This window comes from Neodiprion pinetum, chromosome 4, assembly GCF_021155775.2.
Source record: "Neodiprion pinetum isolate iyNeoPine1 chromosome 4, iyNeoPine1.2, whole genome shotgun sequence".
Lineage (NCBI taxonomy): Eukaryota > Metazoa > Arthropoda > Insecta > Hymenoptera > Diprionidae > Neodiprion > Neodiprion pinetum.
Genome location: NC_060235.2, coordinates 25,643,663 through 25,659,363, shown reverse-complemented (window position 1 = coordinate 25,659,363; position 15,701 = coordinate 25,643,663). Strand labels below are relative to the sequence as shown.

The following is a 15,701-nucleotide window of genomic DNA, read 5'->3' as shown; positions in this document are numbered from 1 at the left end:
CCGTCAACTTGATAAATTCCCTAAAGGTTTAGGCTCGACGTTTTGAGCAGTTTCTTGAGAGGCACTAACAGCAAGTTGAATTTTTTTTATAGATCATTTTTTTGCGGGATCGCTCCCTCAATATACCCATTGCCTTTTGTTATAATTTTGACGCGTCGTACTGAAATGATAAGAGGAGAACCACTCCAATTTTTCAACGTCCAAATCTAACAGCGAAGAAAAAGAAGAAAATTCTTCCGTGAGTACATCGGTGTGACCAGTCTGTTTCCTTGGTTCATTCGTATATAATTTACGTTCTGTAGAAACTGTTTAGACAAGCCAGCAATATTTCCGAAGCACGCTGAATCTCAATTCGCTGAAAATTATCGGATGGCGTTAGAGTCTTGTGTATGTTCTGAAAAAAAAATGACAAGTTGGAGAGACAATTTCCGTAGATTAGAAGTATCATTGTGCGATTTTGAGGTGATATTACAAGATTTTGTGAACAAATGCAAAGGTAGCGTCCATATTTCAACTATCTCTGAGCAGTAAAAGATCGAGTGAAATAATTTTATTGCGAAATGAACAAAATTAAATTATCCAAGGCTTAGAGCTTCGGTTTGTGTAAAAGTCTGCTTCAAATTGATTCCGCCACAAAAAGTTTTTAGCTCTGTATTGATAGGAAAATGAAATATTCGCTCCTTTCGATTTTATTTTTCTTTGATTTTGATCGGTTTTGACGAACAGGATAATCCACAAATACAGGGGTTAACGAAATCCGATTAAACATAGTTATTTTGTTCACAACATACTGACAAGTTGGATCACATTGTTCTGTATTTTATGTTACTTCATGATTGATTTTCTGTTGTATCAAAAATTTACCATTTATGTTATAATTTCTACGTCAATGAATTTGTCTGATTGAATATTGGTTAAAATCATATCTGTTTGTCATGTGACGACTTCCGAGTCCGTGACTCACAATCAGTGACAGGAGGTAGCTTTGGCAAAAGTCCAAGTCCGCGAAACGTTTTAGCTCAGTTGTAATAGGGTGCGTCGTATTGGCAAATCCAATCTCACATTTTTATTCGAAAGATCAAAAATATTCGTAGTCAGTTGAATTTGACTTGCTGATTTGAATCAATGGAACGAGAGATCAGGAGACTGTTTTACACTTTGAAAAACTTTTTCGATTCTTGTTTTTTTTTACACAAATCATAAAATTTCTTATATCTTACCTTCAACGTGGTATCGCCTCGCAGAGTGGCCATTTTATTATAAAGCACACCGGCATAGATTCATTTAAATAACATGATTCATCGATAAGAAAATGTTGGAAATTTTTTGTAACGTGCATCTCAAAGTTCAACACTCAAATACCTTGAAACTCGCTCTACGTCTCCCGTAGAATTCACGACTATTATTATTTATTCGTACATTCAATGATTCATTACAATATTTGTTACAAAACTTGTTTTAAAATAAAGGACAATGAAAATCAATTCCTTGAGGAGTACAATATAAATGTTGTGTATTAAATAGTTGAATCTCCGAAAATATGACAATTATTTTTGAATATCTTATATTATACAGGTACTGTATCTAATCAAAAATCAATATCTCTGAATAACCTGAGCTCCCTTTTTCTAATCTAGTGAGGTGATCTTTCAACAAAAAAAAATTTATTAATCGTTTATTGAGTAATTCTATCGCATACATAATACACAAATAATTTTTGGTATATTTAGATTTTCCGTCTCAATTTTTCAATTGATCCCGTAGACAGTGAGACTCATTTTGGAATTTCATGTCGTGTAAACTATCCTGACGTGTCCCTTTCACCGTCGGGGAATAATTGCCGGTAGGTGAAAGGTTCGACGATATTATTCGCCGTTCTTTTAAAAGCTGCGGACAAAGTTTTTTCTATCGCTGGTGTCAATTCGTTCATTATAGTGTCAAAATTACTGTTTATCACTTGATTGACCAGGTCGCCAAGCAGCTCCTCGGTCCCGAATAGATTTTCTAGACGGAGATGGCCGTTGCCGACGGATATCTTTACGTCGAAATACGTGCAGTGGAGATGGTCCTCGCCCATTTCGTCCTTCACAAATTCTCCCCGCATTTTGAGGTAACCTATGCATTTGGTGAAATTACCTCGCAGCGTGCCCTTTGCAGTGACAGGAATCGTTAATACCCTGCCTTCAACGGAGTAAATACCATCCATGAAAAGATGCGGAAGGTCAACGTCTGCTTCGGCGTACAAATTGTCCATGTCGAGTCTGAAATGAACGAAAACTTGAATTCGAACAAGGGATTCGGAGGATGCAGGGTACGCCAAGGTTTGAATCGTTTGAGCTGCTTCACGAATCCATATAACTTAGAATTTCCCTAACGGCTGTACCAAAGCGTAAACAGAAAAAGTCAAGATTCTAGAAATGTAAGTGACTTCACGTATCCGAAGCATTACAGAAGAATCACGACGAATAAGCGGCGGACTTAATTGCAAGCATAGCTGAACCCTCGTTCGAAGTTACGTTAAAATATTTCCTTCAAGTCACTTTGCAACATACGAAGTCATGCATACTAAATTAGAACGATTCCATGTCTTGCAGTTCTGCAGTGAAGGCCACTCCTCTGGTCTTCGCAAAAGCTACAATCCTCCGACTTCGAATGGCATGAAAAGACTTTATACGAGCCACACTAATTTCGAAAGACTAATTCTGGTAACCTGTACACGAATTTAGCATACTTAACCATTAGGTTTACAATCATGAGAACCAGATCCCAACATTGGATTTACTCTGAACTTGCTCTGCTATTTCATTTTTTTTTTTTTTTAATCTCTGCTTTCCTAAACACTGCAATTGATGAAATGCATCTCATTGTCACGCGCCATTACAAAATTATACGAATCGCGATCGTCACCGCGAGCACGTCATTCAATCCTCCACTATTCATCAGCGTATGATTAGGCTATTAATGTTACACCAATTACCAGATTCCAGGAGCTACTTTTATCTTATGCGAGTGATATCGGAATAATTCCTGGCTTCAAGCAGTCTATCATTGCTATCATAATTCCCGCTATCGTAAAAGCTTCAACGAACAACTGCCACTTGTGATCGACTCGAGGGTCGAATGGCTCTACAATTTTCTGTTATAAACATTCCAAGAATGTCTCGCGAGGAAATATCGCGTACACAGATATATGTCGATTCAGACAAAATCGCGATCGAAAATACCGTGTAACGATTTTTATTCTTCCTCTTCCAAGCTCATGCCCGAGAAAAAATTTATATCTATCTGACTTGAATACATTATTTTTTTGCCAAGCTGACAAAAATTATCAGCAAAAATCATTAGCACTCAAAAAATGTTGATCGAATTACATGCCTGTTGTTAATAGGCAATACCTTCTATACTGTTTTTTCTTACTTTAGTCTCTTGATTGTGAAATCACTACAGCCATAGGTGTCAATTTCTTTGGCAGAAATTTTGATTCCCGGTCCTTCGACAGCTACCAGCTCTCTCAGGTGCAACGGTTCCAGAGGGGGGATCCGAAACTCCGGAATTCCTGCCGCCAGATACGGCCGAAGACGGGTTACGATGCCGATTACACAATTCGGCATGTCGGGGTCCTTCCGGTTACAGGTGGTGATGAATTTTGCTGTGTAAACGCCAACAATAGCTAATCAACGTTACTGCGTCAGACGGGTTGAAACGGAATTATTTTGTCATTCGGTTATCGTCACGAAATTTTTAATAGTGTTATGATTATTCAACCTATCGATCCAAAAGTGCATAATCAGGACAAATGAATGTATGTTACATTTATATACGAGGTCTTGAAAAAATATAGGTGCGGAAAGAGAACGAAGTTTTCGAAAATCAAAAACCTTGTGTACAAATTCACTTACGAATAGTGGCAGTCGAAGATGCTGATGCCAGCACCATGAGCACTCCAACTGTCGTTAAAAGTGTCATGTTAAACGATGAAGCAGAACGAAGGAACAAAGTTTTTTTCTCTGATGGTATCAATGGCCGGAAGAATAGTGAAATCGAACCGAAGCTTTGCGAAGAAACTTCTCGGTTCTTGATCGATGCGTAGTGACGATTGCCACGATAGTTCGGGATGGCCTCGTAGCAAATGAAGAATATGACGCCTGTCCGAAGACCTTATAGGGCTCTCTACCTCCCACCACATCTTGGTAATAACAATTGTTTTCCTACTACGTACAAGCATAAGTCTCGAAGGTTATCGTATAATATGCGAATAACGAATTTGTCCAGGTGACGTTGACCACCACCCGTGAATTTCTTCAATACGTCATGCCTTGAAAGCACATTTATTTCATTCCAGAGATGGTTGCGTTTCATCTAGATCATACCTAATTTTATCTAGTTGTCGGCATAACCGAGAAAAAAATTATTGAGTTTCACAAAAATTACTCAATGATTTCACGAATCACCAATAGCTAGCCAAACGAAGGAATTATCCTCGTGATTACACAGTGGATATAGCCGACTATGTCTGCACGATTTCTTGAAGTAAAATCGTCGAATCATCGGTCGTTGACCTCTTTGATAAACCATCACCGTTAAATACGAATCGAAAAAAAAAATTATACATGCTGCTGGTTAACAAGGTACGACGTTGCCAATTTATCTTTGCACCGGAAGTTTTTTTTTCCGTAACGTTCCATTGATAGATATTTGTACCAACGTTTCCTATACTTTGAACAATATTTAATAGCTAAATATAAGCATACCAGGAATTTGTTGTGATTATTGTGAAAAGATAACCATTTCTTCAGTGTTTTGGCATCCTGATGCTATTTGTCATGCTCTTCGAAGGGGTGCAATAAGTGAGCAGTATAGTAATTACGAGACAGGATGTCAGGTTTAAAGAACATCCGTTGAAAAAATGATGCAAAACGGTAGAGTAAATAATAGCGGAGACTCCGATTGCTTTCACATTCGTGAAATATTTTCCCACTTAAATTCAATTCGATTGATGTCAATCACAAAGCTTGAGACTTTGTTTTATTCTGTTTTCTCTACCACTGTTATCTAGACTCTATGCCCCACACATCTTGAATTGTGTTAAACCATATTTTTTAGCTCACAATTAGATCAAATAATGCAAACGCAGCACGTAAAAACAGGTATAATATACCCACAAAAGATGTCGCAAAAATTTGATATCGTACGAAATAGGTCACACGATACTCGTATTTAAAAGTTCCCCGTTTGTGTTAGCATATTTTTAGCGATTGCCATAGAGAAAATATATCACAAGCCTCAATTTCAGGAGATCGCGCTTCATAGCTGCTCAACCATGGCTGTGAGCAATTATATTCTACAGAACTTTGACTAATCACAATTGTCTCGTAACTTGATTACTAAAAGCCACCACGTGATATAAACTCCCTCGAAAAGTTCTGACAAATTTCGGGGCTATTAAGCGAACAGGTGCAACTGAAATTATAACATGTGCACAAGAACTGAAGGCCTGACTTGTATACTTGATTCGCTGACAAAACTTCCTTACGTCCGATGACGCAGTTTAGAACCAACAACGGCATGATACGTCTGCATTTCGAGATTGTGTGTTTCGTTGATGCTCCTACCGGGCAATTTTCATATCTAGGAGTACTTTTCAGTCCAAGCATGTAATTCCAAGAACTGTAACCATCTCTTTGCGTTACCTGACACAATCCCCATGTTGCGTAACAGTACAACATGTCTACTACGTGAGCTTCGAAACTTTGGAATAACTATCTTTGACCAGAAATGATATCAAAATGGAGATAAGGTTACGTCTTTTTTGGTGATTCAACCAATAACTGCTGAAATATGGAGAATGTTTGGAATTGCAGAAAAGAGCAATGAGAGGTAATTTACATTCAGAATATTATACGACTGCACAAGCTTTTCTTTGATAAACGAGTTGTGCATGATTTATTGTTTAGATGATATATTATGTTTGTTGACCTGAAAAATACATGTATTATACTTGCAATGGTACAAGTGTCAATTAATTCACGAGTACGTGGTCACATGAGTATATTTTCACACCTATTCGAGCATATGAATTCTATTTGTACAAATAAGTTGTTTGTCATCTAGAAATAAGTTCGATTTTGCTCTTAGCTATTCGTTGGCAACGTTCGATACTTATCTTATAGATTAAAAAAAAAAACGGATTTAGCATTTTTCTTCCGCCAGTAACATGTTTCTTAACTTCTCCTATTATCAACTTTTCTCGCGGATCTAGTCATTCAGCAAAAGTTGTGCGTAATTGAAGGGCTCGACGATTTTATTGGCGATATCCTTGAAAGCTTCCGATAAAGCTTCTTCCAGCAATGGCTTGATTTCTTTCAAGAATGTGTCAAAGTGCTTATTGATAGCGGAATTGACAAGGACACCGAACGCGTCATCCTTTCCCAAAAGATGATCGAGACGCACGACGCCACTGCCGACAGAAATCTTCAAGTCCATTTCGGCGCAGCTCAGATGCTCGACGCCGTTGTCATCCTTGAACACGTTTCCCCGCATTTTCACTTCGCCCTTACACAAGGTAAGATTAATCTGCAATGGTCCCGACCCGACCACAGGCAACAGCAACAATTTACCCTCTACGGAGTAGGTTCCTTCGATCCACAAGTTCGGCAACTCGATCGTCACCTCAACGTCAATCGTGGAGAGTTCGATGCTGAAAGAGTGAAACCGTATTTCTGGTACCCTGGATTGAACGCTCGCAAAATAGTCTCATCGCGAATCGACACTTGAAAAAATATTGTGCCACGTGCTGCACGAAAGGTAAAACGTGGATGACACTCACCTCAAATGGGTTACGGCGAAGTTACTGCAGCCGTGTACTTTAATGTTATTCCCTGCAATTTTCAGTCCGCCTGCTTGGGAAACGACTATTTCATGCAGCAACAAGGGCTCCAAAGCAGGTATTCCATATTCGGCAACTCCATCCACAAGAAGTGGCCGAAGGTGATCTATGCTTTCGGATACGCAATTTGGCAAGTCCGGATCCTGCCGCTTGCACACCTTGAGGAAGTCAGCTGCAGGTAGACAAATGTCCAACTTATTAATCTTGAGCCCAATACTCAAATTTGTGTCAGATATATTCACACTTCGCGTATATTTGATTGGCTCAGGTCTGAGGACATCGATTTGAACAAATTGATCTGGGACTTATTTATAGCAATGTTTGAAACATGTAACATTTAAAAAGACAGTTAAAAAGTTGTCTTGCTGAAGTTGTTTAAAATTGCTGTGAAGCTCATTTTACTACAGTATTCAAAGTGATGCAAAAGTCGATTCACTTCACTGAAAAGTATTGTAATCTTATCTAGATTTTATGTACGTACGAAAAGCAATAACCTTGAACAATTGAATTTTGTTGATTTACGTATAGTAAGAATTGGAAAATAGAGTAAGCAGCAATTTGCCTTTGAAACAACTTATGTTAATATACGAGTTTACGGTTGGTAAAGTGGGTTAATTTTGGTAATTTACAGCTCCACAACGAATTACTTGATTCAATTCAAGTTATTTTAATTAACTGACATGAATTAAAAGAAATATTTGAATATACCTTGATCTATATAATTTCGAATAAAACTATCTTCAATCGATTAGTTGATGAGATATAAATCCCTTGTCAACCATTAACTCGTAGCAATCCCCTCAAGGATTGATTGTTTCGATTTTCATGTGAAATTCACAGTTACACAGCTTGCCTGAAAAGCATTTGTTACCCGGAACATGGAACCACGAAAACGGTATTAAATGGCATTATCTAAACCGGCATCCTTTCCTCGATTCCCGTACTTCCGAATTACGAACTTCATCCGTTTATTAAAAGAGGGACAAATAATAATGCTACGAATAGGCCAATTAATACACACTTCAGAAAATGGAAAAGCCTTGAAATTGATGAATACAAAGTTCAATGAAAATAGATCACAAAATGTTGATTCCGCGACTGTGTTCATTCAACCGAGTCGCGTTATAACGAAGGCACACCGTTGCTTTTCTCAAGATATAATACTTACGGACTTCACGAGCTGAAACGAATGACACCATCACAAACAGTACGGCTTTCATTAAAGTTACCATTTTCAATACCCGAGAGAGTGAAAATTTTTTTCTCTATTAATAACTGATCAGCAACGAGAGCGAATTAATCTCGTTTAGGTAAAATCTCGGTTGAACCAAATTTAACCACCGAAAACGACAATGATTTCGAATGGTCTGATTTTTCTTCTTCTTTCTTATTGGCTACTTTCTTCTACTCGAAGATGTGTGCCAAAGGAATGGTCTGGTTGCAAATGACGAAAATTTCATCTGACCAAAGATCTTATAGAACCCTCACTCCTCTCGCCGCGTCCAAGTCAAACTGTCATATTCTACCGCGCAGTTTCCTCACGATATGTGTGAGGCAAGGACTCCATTTATTGACGCCGATGGAACTAACCATGTAACTCGAGTGTTCCATCGTCGAGACACTTCCACCTCCAGCGAGCACGGATAATTCATCCGGAATAAATTAGCGGCGTACCGTTGATTTCCGGATACACTAAGAAAAATTTTATTTGTTATAGTAACTAGAAAAATTCAGTAACACAGGTATCGTTGAAAAAAAACTGTATGAATACTGTTGGAATTACGAAAAACGAGGCACGCGTACCCATTTTGCGCTATTGTCGATCCTTTTTTAGTAATTGCAACGCAAAATCAGTTTGTGAGGTTTACTCTACTTTTTTGGTTAAATAAGGCTTTAACGTCGATTTATCGTTGCACAAGCATTAAATTTTCGCAACACTTACCAGAAAATATAGTAAGAGTGATCGTAATGAGAAAGAATAGTAACGGATACTAGACTTTCCGGTAACAGCTAGAAAACTAATTTTCATTTTGTACCTAGATCTATATTTTTCGGTTGTGGTAAAAAATGAAAATAGTTAAGGACTGAGCGGTAAGCGGAACTAAAAATTTCTCTCAGTGTACGAATACTACAAAGATTCTGTCATTTAGTCACATGATCGACACGGTCAACATGATCAACATGATATTCCAGGTTATTTTTATGCGAAGAAGAATTTGTTTTCCACGATTATCGATACGTTCATGTCGATGAAAATTGATCGTACCATCTGAAACCGTTATCTCGATTACAACTTATCATCCATAGTTTTTGGATCCATCGCGAAATTTGAACCACCAGCCGATCTAATGCTCTGATTTATTCAAGAGCAGGTAAATACATAAGCGAAGCCAAGGCCTCCGCATCGCATGATAACATCAGGCAATTTTCACGTCTGAGATAATGTCGGAGCCGAATGACGGGGCTATAACAGGGCTGCGAACATGCCATTTAAGCCGTAATAGTCTCTTTGAGCTGCCTGGGCTGTGATGACTATTGCGCAACTGTTATACTAGCTGTCGCTGATATAACGCACCGGAACGACAATAGACGAGATATCTTGCTACCATCGACTATCTAGTCAGAGCAATTTATATCATCTTTGCGCCAATAATTACTACGGGAACTGTAGCAGCTGTTTCGATTTTACGGTGATAGGTAGAGGTGTGACATTCCGCCATTGCAATGTTTGAATATTCATTTTTTGCCTCATGTATTGCAAAATCATTTCACAATGCAGTAAGCAGAGAATGCGACAGATTTTACAGCAGTTTCGATTTGAAAAATGTCAAACATAACGCGTAAAAAAACCAACAAAATTTTCCTTAATTTTGTTTGCATCTGTCCTACAAAGAATTAGGATTTGAAGATATTGGAAATGTCCATAAGCCAGTTCAGTAAAACGTAAAGTTGAATCTAACTAAACGCTCGCTTGATAGTAACTGGCACAGTTTTTGATATAAATTTTTCATCGCTTGCAACTTTATCTGGAACGGCCAGAGCAGTTTAAGGCTGCAACATGAAATTTATTGGACAGATTCACACCAAATTGCTCGTCAATTGTTAGTAACATCATATTGAGCCTCGAAAATAGTTGTTGATCGTGTAATCAGCCTTAGGTAACTAAATTTCAAAGAGACGTAAAATAAAAAGACGGAATATGTCAAGAGTCGATTGAAAGTAATGTCACGTAGGTATGCCAAGTTTGCATATCTTGAATGGCAATTGACTGCACAACGTGTTGGGAAAAATAAAATACGATATATTTACTTGTAATTGTAAAATATATTAAATAAATACAGACAAAACAAAGTCATCATACTATCAATAATGAAAGGAAAATATAAAATCGCAGTTATTATTACTAATAAAATGGTGCAAATAACGGGTAGCAGTCAAGTACTAACTCTACATAAAAAAAAAAGAAAAAAACAAAACAAAACGACAAATCAACTTAAACAATTAAGTTATATGCAATGATGGAATATGATTGTTTAACTAATGAAGCGAAGATTTTTAGATGCTTTGATGCTTTGATCAATGCGTGAGTAGAGGCTACGCTCGTCGATATTTGAAATTTTCGATAATGCAAACTAGCAACTGGAGAGACAATCAAAGGTCCAAAACTGACGTGTTTGGAATTTTCTCGCCAGCCTGTTTAACGTTCGTTGCGTGAGTGAAAAAATTAATGGAAATACGCGTAGTTGAACCTTAACAATAACAATAAGCTTTAAATTTGCATTGTCAAACTAAGTAATAATATACTGTTATCGAATTATATAGTAGTACGGAAATCATACGATGAACTATAGCTGCACTGGATAATATAATAGCGTAGGTGAAGTACAGAAGGAGATAAATGAGAAATTTAACATTGCCCTGATTCCCTGATTATAGGAGGTCGCTAATTCTTGCGATATAAAATTTTGGCAAGGCTACGTGCATTTACAACGGGTTTCGCTACTCGCCACACATGCGAAATCTATCTAATAGTGCAGCCTGGAACGGATAATCACACGCCTTTCGAATCGCCAAAAGACGCGTTTCGTTCGCGTTTTCAATTTACAGGTGAAGAACACTCAAAAGGACATCTGCAGCTACCCTGTCCATGGACTGGTTGTCTTTATCTCGAGGTGAGGCCAAACCGAGTAGCTTATAGAGGCACGGGAGTTGGCGAATCTTCTTCGTTGAATATAGTAACAGATAAGTCTGAATTTTAATTGTCAAAATGACCGGACGAAGTGTGACTTGCGCCTGAGTCTGGGGGAACTGACTTTCCTTCGAGGCGAGGAGCCTCGGTCCTGTATTATTCTATGTTTGTATGATTTCCAAGTGTATTGACGGGTCTAATCCTCGATCCACGCGTCGTATGGTACCTGGTCGAATAACTTCTCGACGAAGGCCGTCATCACCTGGACGAGTTTCCGTCTGAGGTCCGGTTTCATCTCCTTGAGCAGTTCCTGGCTGTTACTGTTGATGAACAGGTTCAGGGCAGCCTCTGCAAGTTGAAAAATGAGGGGATCGATACTTTCGGACAAACAACGCTTGCAGGTATTTGATAAACTTTTTATTCGCGATTATACTTACGAAGAATCGTGTTTCCGTCGTGGACGTTTTCCACCCCCATTTTAATGTTTTGCACGCTAAAGTCCATCTTGAGCTGCTGAAGATGCAGGTACTGTCTGCCACCGATTGGAGTAGGCTTGGCTCTGATGAACACCTTGGCTTTTACACCCTCTGCAGGAAAAGAAAGGATTATCGTCAAATACTTAGAAGATTGCTAACACCGTGATACCTCGGAAAATAAAACCCAAAGTTTTAGACATGATTTGATCTGTTCATGGCATTACGCACATCGTATAATCAAAATGACGTCAATTTCATGGAGAAACGGCTGCTAGCTGCACCTGTAAGCAAGCAGCAAACGTCGCTTACGCGTATTGCGTTAATCGGTCGCATAGGCGTAAATCATTGCTGATGAACAGCACCCGTGCGCTAATGGATGCAAAATTTCACCGTGAACTAACCAGCGTGTTCCCGGAGAAAGTTGAAGGACATTAGCGAGCCTCTCGATTACTTTGCAAATCAGGACACTGTTTTCGTTCCAAGAACGTTGACTTTAACTTTTACCTTCGAAATGATCGTTTAAATCTACAACCGTCAGCTGCAGTATCACTTGAGAAAACTTCAAACTTTGGTCGGGTATAGCGATGAAATAATCTGGTAAGATTAATTTTTTTCTAATTAGAGGTATGTTTAGATAATTGTGTACGCACAAGCAGTAGATAAACGAAATACTTGCAACTTTACTCCTAGATGCTAATATTCTTTTGCATTTTCGAATGACACTATTAACTGTAGAAAATTTGTTCTAAAGAGATGTAAACATTTTACAAATATTTGGAAAGCATCCCATTTGGATAATCAATTATTGCAAAACAAATTGCTCACTTGAAATAAATACTCGAGAATTGCTACATAAATTCTTATGAACAGTATTTGGAAATATTTAATTTCTTATAATTCCGGGTGCTTCATTTTTCAATTTGAATACTTTGAAAATTTACTAGCTGCTCAAGTTTGTCGTTTTCAGCCAAGGAATATTTCAGTTTTACATACACAGAAGTCCTAATTGAGAATAATTCTCAACAAATCTTCACGTAACGCGTGAATTTCAATTATAATTATAATTCATATCAAACAATTCATAACTCGAGAATTTGAGATGAAAAATTAAACTATACAGAAAAAAAAAACGTAAATTTGATGAGACACGAAGACTACAATCAGATTGAAAAGCTTTCTCTGATTCACGTGTATCCTATGGAATGAAAACAAAACATTCTCTGTCGAAATAAAATACCGTATGCAAGAATATACATCGAGAGTAAAATAATGCAGTCAATGAGTCACTGCAAAATGGCACTTATACTTCGTCAAGTACAGCGAACCATCGGATTTAGATTCTAACTGTTACGAATTTGCATAAATACAAAAATCTGCGCGTGCGAATTCCGCGTCATTTACCGTTCCATTAATTCCTGGCGGTGTCACGTGAGCCCGAATACGGATTCGAAAAAAGAAAACTGGAATCGGGTATTTACCGTATTCGCCCCAGTAATCGCCGGCGCCGCTGGCCTGAACCAAAATCAACTTCCCGCTGGATCGGTAATTGGCCTTGGCCCTGATCCTGGGAATGCTCAGGGCGAGCTGAACCTGAACTTCGTCATCGGTGATTCGCGCCCTGAGACCTGTTACGCGTAGCGCCGAGACACCCTTGGCCTCGACGTCCCTGAACTGAGCCCTGTATCCATCCGGACCGCCGCCAAGAGCGATGTGAAGTTCGTCAAGAATGATGGGTTCAACCTCGTTGAAGCCGAGTTGAGGAAGTCCTGAGCATCAAGAAGCAATTGTTAATCTAAAACGGTATTGTACGTCGTAGGGAATATTATTATTATTCGTTTTATCTACATATAAGACGATAAGATTATTCATACGAAAACTCATCTAGATAAGATGAAAAATATTATTTCACGAAATTGTCTTTGCCGTAGATAAGATTGCCCGTAATTTCAATTGGGTAAGCTCAAGGGTAACGATGAATACGGGAGATTCCAAACACACTGCGAAAAGATAGCATTGTTCATTTAACAAAGTATTTGTACTTAGCGGAAAGCGATAAAATTATGCAAACTTGGTACGAATAATGTTTGTTGAAATGACGAAATGTTTGATCGGATCGAACAAACAATAAACAGTAAAGGTTTTTTCAAACAACAAATGATTTCGCGTGATTAGGAAAAATTAAGTTCAAGTAACAAAACATTTTTTGGACTCAAACGATCTCTGTTCTTAGTGTAGTACGCGAGGAGCAATTTTCGAAAATATATTTTTGTTGAATTATCCACTGTCGCAAAATGACACGACAATCGACGACTCCTATGTTTCACTAACAATAAGTAGTTTATTTCACTTTTATGCCCTGAAAAAAAGATGAAAAAAGATGCAAAATGATCTCAACTCACATTATCTCTGTAAGATAAAATGTGAGGTAAATTAAATTTTTTCAGTCAAGTGATCCGTCCAAGGTGAAATTATCTACATAACGTACGACACCGGATATTGCACTGCGCGTCGTTATTATACATTCGACATAACGCGTACGACCGACGTAGCTGACGTGATATCGGTCCTGCACCGTCGTCCAGAGGTGATTGTACCTTTGCCTGTTCGAATGTAGGACAGTGGGTGACCATTAAATAAGTACCGTTACAACCTGTTTTTTATTCTCGTGTCCGGAGCCGGAGCGCACAGATACAAGACACTGTTTCGTCGGTCGTTGCGGCGACAATTCGCGTTCCGCATATTCCCAATTAACACACTGGCGGAAACATTAACCGCTGTTCAAATACCGCCTAAGGCATCAACGCGAATTCAGGCCGAAAATTTAATCGCTTATCGAAAACTGTTAATCTAAATGGGGTTTTCTGTGTTTTAGCGTCTTCATCCCGTCGAAAAGAACCCGCATAGTACACGTGACAAAAATTTTCCCATCTGTAGCGCGTCTGTAAATCCTCCAATCAACGATCGAATGATCGAAGGTTCTTTTTTTTTTTGAATTTTCAATACCGCGGTAGAACTTCTCTGCGTGCCGACTTACCATGTTTGAAGTGTTCCGTGAGGATGTTGGCCGAACGAGCCAAGCATGCTTCCAAGTGCGGGCTCCGCCTGGAGCAGGGCTCAAGGAATTCGAGTCCTCTGTACTTGCCCATCGCCTCGACCCCTGCGAGGCAGATCACCAAACTCGCGCACAAAAAAACTAAAGCACCCTTCATCGTCGTCGACTTCTTTCAGCACTTGTTAGTTTTTCTTTTTTTTTTTTTTTTTTTTTCTTTCCCCAACTCCACAGCGTCCGCGGAATTCAGACGTCGAAAAATTGCGATTCTTGTCACTCAAGCCGCGTGGAATCGGGGTGACGAGACTTTTACCTCCTGGTTCCTCCGCGAAGAATGTCGACCGGTAGGAGACGGGCTCCGACTTATATCGCCTTGACATTGCCCTCGGTGGAGGACGGAGAGTGGGGATCATCAACATGGGACCGAGGACTTTCTTCCTAACATTAATAATTTATAACCCCTGACTATTCAGGCGGGTGTGTTGCATGACGTGCACGATTGTTGCGAGATATGTTTTTGTTAGCCGATCACTACGTGGAAAAATATTTTTCACAATTTTTCAATATTTACGCGAAAGATTTATCGTATACTGTGATTGTCGCCGGTTTTATTCTGATTCATCTTTTTCACGCAGTTACAAAAATAACGCTTACAGAAATTTGATCAGAGATTCTATGAATATCTTTAAAACGTCTTCGGATTTTCGATATAGAAACCGATAATCAATGCAAATTTATCAGAGAAATTGTGAACGATATTTCTGTTTAAAATATTTTAAAAATTAATTGAATACGTCGACTGACGAACGAAATATTTCGAAGATTCTGAGAAAAGTTTCTATTTCTCAGAAATTTTTTTGCAACTTGTCTCTACTGGTCTCTGAAAATAACGAAAATATAATAAGACTTTCCGAAGTCTGTCGGTTTTCCAAATCGTTCAGAGTTTGGACTAAGAAATTGTCCTTAATATCCTTCCGCCAGGGGAGTTAACGAATTATTTTCCAATCGTAAGGTGTTTCGAGTTTGCGAATTCGAAGAAGCATCTCGCCAGAGAGATCCGACGTTTCATATGTTTTACTTTTGACTATGTATCGGCCAGAT

General features: G+C 38.6%; 2 protein-coding genes across 2 annotated transcripts; both read right to left on the bottom strand.

Annotated features, from left to right (window-relative positions):
• Positions 1–1,359: 1,359 nt before the first annotated feature.
• Positions 1,360–8,440, bottom strand: LOC124216660 (uncharacterized). The gene is made up of 6 exons (XM_046621460.2): positions 8,055–8,440; positions 6,827–7,058; positions 6,258–6,697; positions 3,900–4,157; positions 3,418–3,649; positions 1,360–2,261 (listed from the first exon to the last, which is right to left on the bottom strand). Exons 1-6 carry the CDS (start codon positions 8,116–8,118, stop codon positions 1,802–1,804), a joined length of 1,686 nt encoding a protein of 561 aa, XP_046477416.2. The 5' UTR covers positions 8,119–8,440; the 3' UTR covers positions 1,360–1,801.
• Positions 8,441–10,190: 1,750 nt separating this feature from the next.
• Jhbp2 (Juvenile hormone binding protein 2) lies at positions 10,191–14,945 on the bottom strand. Its single transcript, XM_046621459.2, has 4 exons — positions 14,586–14,945; positions 13,030–13,317; positions 11,513–11,662; positions 10,191–11,423 (listed from the first exon to the last, which is right to left on the bottom strand). Exons 1-4 carry the CDS (start codon positions 14,758–14,760, stop codon positions 11,272–11,274), a joined length of 765 nt encoding a protein of 254 aa, XP_046477415.1. The 5' UTR covers positions 14,761–14,945; the 3' UTR covers positions 10,191–11,271.
• Between the last annotated feature and the right edge of the window lie 756 nt (positions 14,946–15,701).